The sequence below is a fragment of the Bos indicus genome, chromosome 6 (assembly GCF_029378745.1).
Source record: "Bos indicus isolate NIAB-ARS_2022 breed Sahiwal x Tharparkar chromosome 6, NIAB-ARS_B.indTharparkar_mat_pri_1.0, whole genome shotgun sequence".
Lineage (NCBI taxonomy): Eukaryota > Metazoa > Chordata > Mammalia > Artiodactyla > Bovidae > Bos > Bos indicus.
In genome coordinates, this window is record NC_091765.1 from 64,029,708 (window position 1) to 64,041,570 (window position 11,863).

Sequence of the window (11,863 nt, forward strand, 5' to 3'; positions counted from 1 at the left end):
TGGTGAAATGAAGCCATTTAATGGTCAGTAGAAAAATGTTAAAATCCACCTGTACCATATGCAAACTTTTAGAGATTTAATGCTGTAATTTGATAAGAAACCTGGGTTGTAATTTTAAAGAAACAGTAAAAGAATAAGAGTATCATTTAGGAAAAGAAACACATCATTCCTTTTCTAAGATGTGGTAAAGTGTCAGTTCTAAAGAGGTAATTATAAGACTTCAACAGGGATTAGGAGCTATTTCTCAAGCCACAATTTAAACAATTCCCCCTGCAACATTAAAATTATTTTTTGATGAATATAAAGTAAAACGGAAATCAATAGCTAAATAAATGGGTATTACGGGCAGTCACAGATGTTCTTCACATTACACAAAGGTAAGTTTTTTTTTAAATTCAAAGCACCTAATCCAAGTTCCAACAAATGACTAATGACAAAATGTTTTACATACCTCCAACAAAAAGATCAATTCCTCCAGCTTCTTTTATTTTCTTTTCAAATGCATCACATTCTGCTTGCAAATCTGTAGCATTCCCATCAAGGATATGAGCATTATTAGGATCTATATCAATATGCTTAAAAAAGTTATTCCACATATAAGAATGGTAGCTTTCAGGATGATTTCTGGGAAGTCCTAAACACAAAGTTAATGAATAAAAATATAACTATTTTCAGAAATAAATCTAAAGTTTACTCTTCTGATTAAGCCACAAATGCTATTTATATAATCTTTCTATGCCATATTCAATTTAAAAGCATTTTTATATGGAATAAATGCTTATTATGTCAGACATTATTTTAACCACGGTAAATGTATGTATTAACTCAATGTGTACAACATCTGTAGAAATACTAGTATGAATCTCACTTTATAGATGAACAGAAACACTGAAAAGCTAAGTCACTTTCCTAGGGTCAGGAAGCTCATGGAGGTGCTGGAACATAGAAATCTAATTCATGTGCATTTAATCACTATATTCCACTTCTCAAATATAAAATTTAACCAGTAAGATTGATTTATGTCTTAAATTCAATATAAATTAAGTGGCTGCTGCTGCTAAGTCGCTGCAGTCATGTCCGACTCTGTGTGATCCCATAGACAGCAGCCCAGCAGGCTCCTCCGTCCCTGGATTCTCCAGGCAAGAATGCTGGAGTGGGTTGCCATTTCCTTCTCCAATGCATACATGCATGCTAAGCCACTTCAGTCGTGTCCGACTCTATGTGACACTATGGACAGCAGCCCACCAGGCTCCTCTGTCCACAGGAGTCTCCAGGCAAGATACTGGAGTGACTTGCCATTTCCTTCTCCAAATTAAGTGGCTACACAACCGAAATCTTTGTCCATTTTCCTCTTCTGTTATTTCTATTTGCATGCAAGGTATACTTAACTACGACGGTTCTTTGGCAGTCGTGCTACCATTAAAAATATACACAAATAAAATGTAAATGTTAACACAGAGTTCATATGTTTCCAGTTCAGCAAGTTGTGCTTAGTTGCTCAGTCGTGTCCGACTTTTTGTGACCCCAGGAACTATAGCCTGCCAGCTCCTTCTCTATGGGATTCTTCAGCCAAGAATACTAGAGTGGGTTGCTATTTCCTTCTCTAGGGGATCTTCCCAACCCAGGGATCGAACCAACGTCTCCTGCACTGTAGGTAGATTCTTTACCGGCCGAGCCATCAAGGAAGCACAAGCAAGTTAACAATGAATAAATTATAAAAGCTTCAAGGCTACAAATATAAATAGCCTTATATTTGAAAAAATTTTACTAATTACTTTACATACATATTAATTACTTTATCCCCACACTGGTTTTAACTTTGTTTTGAGGAAAAAAGAAAAAAAAAGAATGAGAAACGTCAATGAATTGGCTCAAAGTTGATGGAGCCAGGACTGGTAAGTAGCACAGCTGAAGATTAGTGCAGATCTTCTAATTTCCAGTCCCATGGTCCTTCCACTGTGTCATGCTGTCATTACATAAATATAGACATTTTTACATAACCTTCCAACCCCACTACAAGGTGGTACGTTATACTCTAGAAATATAGTCATTCAAAACAAATTTAAATAATGTTAATATTCTCAAAACATACTCAATTTAAAATATAACATGTCCAAATAATATATTCAAACAATATAGCTTACCTACATATTCATCCATGTTAAAGGTCTTCACATATTTAAAAGAAAGGTCTCCATTCTTGTGATATTCTATAAGTTTTTTATAACATCCTAAAGGTGTACTCCCTAAAACAGATAAAGATTCCATTTTCTAACAGTCTAATTTTTAAAAGAGTGTATATTAACTTTATTCTCATCTTACTTAATGGTATTTTATACATATTAGGCAAATGATTATTAATTTAAATACATATTCAATTAATGAATATATGTTGAACTAGTCTCTTTATAAGATACCCTAAAATTTTAGGAAATCAGAATTTGCTGAATAAAGCTGAGAATCTGTCAGCTTAAATTACAGCTTGGAAAATTCTTATATTGTTGGATATCTGGAATTAATGGTGTATATTCCAAGACTAGAAACTTCTAGAGAGCACACATTTGAATTAAAAGAAAAATAAACATCCCACTGATAGAGAAAAAATCTTTATCTAGGGAGGGATTTGTAGCACAAACGATATGTAAATAGGTCAAGTGTTGACCATTTAATGAAATCAAAGGGGAAACCAGAGCTGAGTTTAAATATTGCCTCTACTTTCAAAATAGAAAGTGGCAAGGACTGAGTGAGGAACCTTATCCTTTTTTAACTGGAATTCCTGCTTCTCATTTTGTGTTACTGTCAACATATATCAGCTAAAATGTATAAAGTAAAATGGTTTCTAGGAAATGGGATCTTGGCTTTGGATACTTCATCTGAGCTCTTAATATTATTGTTTTATAAATGTGATTCTTTCATATGTTTTATAAAATTAAGATCTGATTGACAAGAGCTCCATGAAATGACACAATAAAGATAAGTGAATTCAGCACCTTGCAGATGTTTTCAAAATTGCTTCATTTTTTTAAACTACAAATTCAAAGACTAAACTGACTGCATTCTTATAACAAACAACCTGGCCCACACAATCCTGGTCACAGTATTGGATTTTTAACCCACCTACCATCACAAAGCAAAATAAAAAACAGACACATTAAAGTTTCTATTCAAGAAGCAGGGAGAAGTATGGCAGAACTGAACAGCATCTGGCAAAACAAAACAAACAACCAAAAACAACAACAACATCAAATACAGAAGAAATCTGGAGTAGTAAAAAAAAACTGCCTCTCATTTAAGATGATAGGATAATAGAAGTAGCTAAATATCACGCAGACAGGTTCAGAGAACAGAAGATTAATAGGTTTTCTTAAAGTTAAAAGCACAAATTGTTGTAAATTGTCATAAATAATTTAAAATTTATGTTGTCAAACTTTCTAATTCCTTATCAAAGAACTACAGCCCACTAACATGAGACCAGGATAAAAGATGGACAAGTATACTTTTCTTTATTCCTTTCTAGGAACATAACAAATTTTCTATGTCTATCTTTTGATGTCAAGAGAAGAGTTACAGGATTCCCTCCATAATTTAAGAGCATATGAAGAAAAATTTAAAAAGTTTTTACAATAGTGATGACAAAAATACATTCATTTTCTACGTTTTAATCAAAATGGCTGAATAGAAAAAAAAAACAATAGAAAAAAAAGATATGATACAGGGTGAACTGGTAAAAGAAACTTCATTTTAATATATTTGCTTTGCAATACTCATTTGCGATTCATGGGGTCGCAAAGAGTCAGACACGACTGAGCGACTGAACTGAACTGAACTGAACATAATTAATTCAGTAAGTGTTTACTATGTTTCAGATCAAACAAAGATTAGGACTCTTTCTACCATGGAAGAACTCACAAGATATGGATAGACAAGTACTAAATAACCATAACGCAAGGAAAAATATTATAAAATAAACTACGAGAGATCTGGAGAAGCATAATGAATCAAAGGAAAGACTACAGTCTTGGTTGTTGAAAGGAGGATCAAAAATAGCATTTCAATGGAGTCTTTGAAGAAGAGGTGAAATTCCCACAATCAAAGAATGGGGTAAGTCTTGACTGAAAATAGAAAAAAGATGGGGGAGGTTCAGAGATGACATTTGTATGCCTACCATGTGCTAGATGCTACACTGGTGTTTCATCTGTTAGCTAATGTAAGTCTCACAAGTCTGGGAAACCGGCATCATGTTTCCCATTTTGAAGGTGAAAAAAACTGGGTCAAAAAAATTAAGGAATGTGTGAAATATCACACACATGGCAGTGAAGTCAGAGATTTAAGAGATTCTGCCTGGTTCTGGAGCTCACAAAGTTTTTATTATACAGCACATTAGCAACACTAGTGAAAGGAAAGCCAGCAAGTTCAGGCCTGTTCTTTCAACTACAAGCAGTCTAACTTGCCTACCATGATTCAGTGTAGGGGAATGGTGGGAGTTAAATCTGGGAGGCAGCTCAGGCCCACAGCATGCAGGCCCTTAAATGTCATGCTTGTCAACATCACTTCAATAAATACATACTGAAGAGATATTCCCCAGAACTGTGCTTGACTGTACTTGTATGGGTGTGCATGCACAGTTGTGTCCGACTCTGTGACCCCATGGGTTGTAGCCTGCCAGGCTGCTCTGTCCATGGCCTTTTCCAGACAAGAATACTGGAGTGGGCTGCCATTTCCTACTCCAGGGGATCTTCTCCACCAAGGAATCAAATCCGAATCTTCTGTGTCTCCTGCATTGGCAGACAGAGATTCTTTACCACTGTGCCACCTGGGAAGCCCCAGAATTGTGCTTGGTGCAGCATAATTATAATACAGCATGTTATTTACAATTACAGAAATGTATGTTCACATTTCAAAAGCACAGGGGTGAGGATGGGGCATGATTAACACCGTCACTGGTCAATGAAGGAGAAAAGAGATAAATGTCAATAGAAGTTTTTCAGAGATCAACCTTTGGCAGGTGTATTACTAAGTAGTTATACTATCCAAAATAATGCAAAAGGGTTGTATATTTAAATACACACAAAAAATGTTTACCATTGCTGGTGTTTATGACTCTGAAGTGTTTCTGTCCCCACACTCAAATTACTGTTTATTGCTTCACAATTAACACAGAGTGTTAATTAAGGCTGCTAGTCTGAGCATGGCCTAGGTTCATACAAGGCAAACGGATACAGAGGTCTTATTCAAACACTGCAGCTCACATATCAAAACTGTGGGTGCCAAAGGGCCCACTTCCAGTGTACACAATTAAAAAAAAAAATTGCTCTTTGCCATTCTCACCAAGAACTACTGTCATGGACCAAAAAACAAAACAACAAACAAAAATAACAACTTGGTGAGTCAGAGTACCCTTCATGGAAATTATGCAAGTGAAAAAAATTATGATTGTAGCTTTTATGAGTTGACATGTATCGGGGAAGGCAAAAAAGGAGAAAATGCTGTTTAAATAAAACACATTTATGAGCATCTTAAAGTTATATAGTGTTTACAATATATAAAGGACTTTCTCTTATTTGAGCTGCAAAACAACACTGTTAGCTATTAATTTCCTTACTTTCATTAGGTAAGGAAAACAAAAATTAGGGTGTATAATAAATGCCCTGCAGTCATCAAAACAATAACAGCTCTCATCCCAGAACCAATACTCTTTTCTGTGGAAGTCAAAACATCAAATAAAAGTGCCATGGTATCAATGACACTACTTGGTTATTTTTAAAGAAAAAAGCTTAACAGAGAACTAAATCCAGCAAAATATATAATTAATGCTTATGTTCCTTCTGTCATGAAGACAGACACATCAGTCTTCAATTTTTCAGTTATATTTCTAAAATAGAAAGAAAATAATCACAGAAATAGCAAAGAGCTAATAAGACGATATGGAGAAGGAAATGGCAACCCACTCCAGTACTCCTGCCTGGAAAATTCCATGGATGGGGGAGCCTGGTAGGCTACAGTCCATGGGGTCGAAAAGAGTCGGACACAACTGAGGGACTTCACTTTCTTTCTTCTATAGTTCCCTTTTGGAGAAGGAAATGGCAACCCACTCCAGTGTCCCTGCCTGGAGAATCCCATGAAGAGAGGCCTGGTGGGCTACAGTCTATGGGGTTGCAACAGACATGACTAAGCAACTAACACACACACACACACACACACACACACACACACACAAAATAAGATGACATGAGGTAAAATTAAGAGGCAATAGTACATACTTTAGGTACCTCTTAATAATCAATGAGAAAGCTAATCTCCTAAGATATTTCTTGAATAGTGAAAGCAACACCTCTAAATACAAACAAAAAACTACTAGGAAAAAGGGACAAAAAAATATCATGACCCTTACTTGAGCTATATTTCTGTATTTCCTTTTGCATTCTGGAGTGGTAGGTGAGACAGAATTTTAACAAAGAAAATAGTAATGGAATTTAGATACTAGATATGGAGAATTTATATCTATATATTTGACTTTATATGCTAATATATTAAATCAGTGATATGACAAGAAATAAAAAGGAAACATTCTATCAAGGAAAATCCTTCAATCTCAGAACCTTGAGTACCTAACATGGAAAAAAATGGTATATTACCTGTTGGCAAACCCAGTGTAAAATATCTGTCTTGTCCAGGTCTGAATTGAATGATGCGATTACAGATGTATTTGGCTGCCCATTCACTAGCCAAGTCATAGTTATCAAGAATTACAAGCCTCATTATGGTGACGCACAGCTTCCAGGACAAGTTCAAACCTGAGAAAATTTCATTGTATGAGTACTTTAAGTAACTAGCAGATAGTCAAACAGAAGCATAATACAGTGATGGCTTTAAAAAGGATATTACTTAAGAAAGACATGCATGTATACAAATACAATGTGTACTTTTAAAACAGCAGTAATAGCTGCTCTCTACTGAACAGACTTCAGGTGCTGGGCAGTGGGCTAGGTCAATTAAGTACAAATATGAATCCTTACGACAAGCTTCTAAGGTAAACACAATGTCCAGTTTCAGAACACAATTTGAGTTCACATAGTTGTTAAGTGACAAAGTCAAAATTTTTATCAAGGCAAATTTACTATAAAGACATCACACTGCATTGTCTCCACAGGGATACTATATAAAGCAACATAAAACAAATCTAAAGGCAAACAAAGCAGCACTCATTTATTGATTGCAAGTTAATGACAGTAGTTATTACTCAGCACTTTATGGGTTACTTACTAAAATCCAGAACTCTCCCTACGAATGATGTAATAACCAAACCTCTCTTCTGGTAAATAATGTTTTTATAAAAGTAACACCTGCACTTTAAAAAATTTCAATCAATACAGAAAGGTACAAAGAATTAAAAAAAAAAAAAAAAAGACCCAAATCCTGCCACCTCAAAATAAAGTTCATTACTATTAGGTATACATGATTCCATACATCTATATAATGCACATATACAAATGGGATGTATATAAATAATTTCTAACCATGGTATCATGTAGACATTCTATTTTTAACAAAAAACACTTAATTTTTCTGCCTTCAACAGAAGCAAAAGAAAATAAAGTGAACTAAAAAAACTGCAGATCTCTAGGCAAAATAATTCTTCACAAAAAGCAATTTCAGTTCCTAAAAGAATATTATAAAGTTAAGAAAAAATATTATACAAATATTAAGAGAGAGGAGTCACTTTAAAACTGTATGATTCCATTTTGGACAACATGGCTTGACCTGCTACCATGAAATACGTGAAAATTGCTTTCTTCTACTTCCGCCCACCCTCTGATTTCTGTAAGATGTGTTATTTTTATATTGTCTAGATTTATAACATTTACACTGTGCTTTACAACCATAATTTCCAGATTTTAATTCTTAGTTTTGTATTTAAATGGATGTTACACCAATTCTTTCACAAACGGCTTCAGCAGTCCTGAATTCTGAATTCAAACTTACGTAAATACAATAGTAAATCAAATTCTTTACATTGGTGGGAATAGGAGGTCTTATAATAATGAATACACTGAATCTAAATATGTCCTTAGGAACGTATGATTTAGAAGTCTGGCATAACAAAAACTTACAATCACCATGATCTAGAATTCTGACACAGTAACAAGAGATAAACAACATTTACAAACAATAGTTCACATAGTCACACAGTAAGTCCAACAAATGGACTTAATTAATTTAGTCCAGGAAATGGACTTGGCCTCTATTAAAACTCATTAATAATCTAGTGTTAGAAACTACTTCAAAGTTACATCAAGGGATCAGAAACATTTCCAAGCTGTTTTCACCATCAAGAAACATAATTATTTCTAATAAAAATATTCAGCAAAATGACTACTGATAATAAGAGGAAAAAAAAAAAAAAAAAAAACCTGTGAGGAGGAGGAAATGTCATGAGAGTTTTGGGGGCATGCTATTTCTTTTCTCAGTTCTTTCTCCCTTGTGAGGGAGGGCCTATTAAATACTAAGCACTAAGCTCTGTAGACACATAAATGACTAAGATAAAGATCCTACTATCAAAGGGCTTAGACTCACTTAATAGTCTCTGGTGTATTAAAAGAACTTATCATCTTCATTCTTCAGATATAGAAAACTGCAACTCAGAAGTTTATTACTGAAGTTATAAAGCTATTAAGTGGTGGAGGGTCTATCTGACTGAAAAACACATGCTCTGCAAAAGTGTCTTATAAGGAAGAATCACTTAGGATCCCTGTTAGAAAGATTCCCAGGACCTTTCCCTGGACATAATGTTGCAAAAGATCTGGAACGGGATCCAGGGAATCTGCACTTACACAAACATCACAGGTGATTCTCACAATCAGGATAAATTTGGAAAAGGACATCATACACAATGACTTCATTGTACAGAGGTTCAAGTAAGCCCTTCAGACCAAGCACATTGTTTTCTTAAACTCTTGCGTGTGCCCAGAGTTCATTTCCAAAATTTCCAAATGATTCACCTGAGAAAAGTTGAATGTTTTTGCCACATGTGTTCAGATTTTTAAATGTGTCATTTCCCAGTTTTCGCCAATCCTCAGAGATCCAAACGGATGCGGTCCTCGACCATTCTCTAGCATCTTGACTCGACAGCACTCAAAAAATGACACAGCACCACCTCTGTCTCATCTTTCTCAGGTGCTGATTCACTTTGGGTGTGCATCCCCTCGACAAAGAGCTGACAAACACAAACCTCAGAACTTTAATGCTGGGTGGGAACTCCTGGACAACTTGGGTTACACAGCTGTTTTATTAGAATCTATACTAGAATCTAGAATCTAAGCTTTCAGAAACCCTGCTATGCGTTTTTCCCCTACAACACACTATACCTGACTTCAAAGAACATCTGAAGCCCGGCCTGGAAGGAGGCCCTCTGGGAAGTGGGGGGGTTTGGTCCCGAAGAGGGGCAAGAAAAAGCAGCTAAGGCTGTGGTCCCCGCCCCGGAAGGCGAAGGCTGCAAACTCAACCTCACCTGCCTGGCTGCTGGGCCCATCCCTCCGCAAACCATAATGAATGCAAATGAGGATGACTATCGCGCAATTCTAACAAGTGTCTGAAGGCCCCCAGGGAGGCACCCTCCCGGAGGCTCAGTTCCGAAGAGGAAAACCTGATAAGTTAGAGGGGGAAAAGGCTTGGGAACTCTACGGCCCTGGCCTCGAGGCTCCTGGGAACCCCATCCGCCCGGCGTCCTAGTCTCCGCATACAGCCCACCGATGGAGGCAACGACCAGGCAGGTCCCCGCCCGACTCCCCTTCATGGTCCTTCCCCGTGGCTCACCTGTTGACCCACTGGCTCTTCCGACGCTGGAACAGCTAAAACAACCAACACCCAGCAACCCGGAGCGACCCCAGCCAGCGCGTGTAGCGCGGAGCCTCAGGACCCGGATGTAAACCCCTGCGCACAAGAGACCGCGGCGCGTCCAGCGAATCCTGCGCATGCGCGCGCCTCAGGCTTGCTAGGGATGAGCCGAACAGAGGTCCTTGTGAGTTGTGCCAAACAGGAAGCCTTAGCTTACGTGAGTCTCGAGTTCCTGCGGCATCGCTTAGACGGTGCTCATTTTTTTTCATCTCTCAAGGGTTGAATGGCAGTAGGTTTTTTGGGTTTATGAGATTTAGCACATAGGACTGCAGTGCTCATGCATAAGCATTTATAATAAATAGCAGTATGAATTCATGTCTCTCTTACCCCAGGCTATTGAGTGTGTACTTTGCAAGCACAGTGACATCTAACCGCTTCTTATCAATAAGCTCATCAAAGTTAAATTGGGTATGCTGCAGGAAGGCAAGCCTTGGAGCGGCTCAGTATGCCTAAACTTCAAAAGGAGACTGATGAAGTACAAACTTGTGCTAAGTTTCTAGTAAAGGGGTAGAGGAAGCAGAATCTGATTTGAGCTCAGTATCATAGATCTTTGTTCATGAGGGGAATGGAAGGAAGCGGGGCTGGGGAAGTTATTGTTAAGAAAGCAATCAACACTCGAAAGAAAGGTCTTGTGGCTTCACTAGGACCCATTAGAAACAGTGCTTAGAGTTATGTTAGGAACTAAAATCTGATTACCATTATCAGCATGGGATGATAGGCAGACTCAAGTCTCCTTGGACGCTGCAAAGTTAAGACAAATGTTCTCAGATTCCTTATCTGAACTTCTGCACCTGAGCTGTGAATCCAGCCTGCACCTCTGGGTCAAATGAATCCCCCTGGCTCACATTTTTAAGGCAAGAGTGGTGGTGGTGGTTTAGTGTCTAAGTCCTGTTCAGCTCTCTGTGATTCCATGGACTGTTGCCTGCCAGGCTCCTCTGTCCAAGGAATTTTTCCAGGCAAGAATGCTGGAGCGGGTTGCCATTTTCTGCTTCAGGGGATCTTCTCTCAGGGATTGAACCTGGGTCTCCTCCATTGCAGGTGGATTCTTTCCCTACTGAGCCACCAGGGCAAAGAGTAGATTGTTCTGTTCTCAGAGATAAGTTCAAATAGCAAAGTTCCTCACAAACATATACTAAGGGACAAGGATTTATAGCACTATAGTCTTGAGTTAGCTTACAAAAGCTGTTGTTAACCCCTCCTCAGTATTATAATTTATCATCTAACAAAAATCAATTTTGTATCCACTGTAGTAAAAAAAAAAAATCTGCAAATAATAAAAAGAGCCTTGCAGAAAATATTATTGGCGCATAAACGGGTAATTGTGAAGTGTATTCTTTCTCAGTGGTTTTACTTCTTCATGCTTTTCTAACACTAGAAAAAAGTTCTGTCTCTGCTGTTAGTGTTTGGCAATGGTTACTTCTGCTTTGATTGCACAATATCATGTCTTATCTTCCTTTTCAAGTAGGTGTTTCTCACCTCTTGCAAGGCATATGCCATTTCATTGTATAAGATTAAAACAATGTTACTGCCATTAAAAGCAAAATATGTAAAACTAAACAGAGAAATTGTTTTTTACAAAGACAGGAACATTTTTCCATTCAATAAATATTTACTGATTATGTGGTTTTGTGCCAGACATTAGCATGAGAAGGACAGACATACAGTCCTTGCTTTTTGTGAACTAAGAGCCTTGTGGGGATACAGCAAATCCTAATAAGGGAAAGTAGTCTGAGAGTACTGAGTAGCCATGGGACTTTAATGGAGACGTTCCTTTGTGTTGGGGATGACTTGGTCGTAGAAAGGACCTGTGTCTTGTCCTCGAAATAAAGCCCCAAACAATGACAAGATTAATAGAAAGGTACCCTGAACCAAGGTTTCAGATGAAAAGTTTGGTAGGAAAGTTCTCACAGGTTGTCACCCAGCAAAAGTGACAGACTTAACAGTGGCATGGGGGCAGACTATAAAGGTG

At 37.4% G+C, this 11,863-nt stretch overlaps 1 protein-coding gene across 3 annotated transcripts in view; it reads right to left on the reverse strand.

Annotated features, from left to right (window-relative positions):
• Positions 1–9,970, reverse strand: part of GNPDA2 (glucosamine-6-phosphate deaminase 2) — a 31,147-nt gene extending 21,177 nt beyond the window's left edge. The window contains exons 1-5 of one of the 3 annotated variants that reach the window (XM_070791381.1): positions 9,814–9,944; positions 9,000–9,214; positions 6,636–6,794; positions 2,145–2,246; positions 452–634 (exon numbers count right to left, since the gene is read on the reverse strand). In XM_070791381.1, the coding sequence (XP_070647482.1) occupies positions 452–634; positions 2,145–2,246; positions 6,636–6,759 (409 nt within the window). In that variant the 5' untranslated portion in view covers positions 6,760–6,794; positions 9,000–9,214; positions 9,814–9,944. Of the gene's footprint in view, positions 1–451; positions 635–2,144; positions 2,247–6,635; positions 6,795–8,999; positions 9,215–9,813 lie in introns of all 3 variants that reach the window. The other 2 variants (XM_019962683.2, XM_019962684.2) reach the window with 2 other exon arrangements.
• Between the last annotated feature and the right edge of the window lie 1,893 nt (positions 9,971–11,863).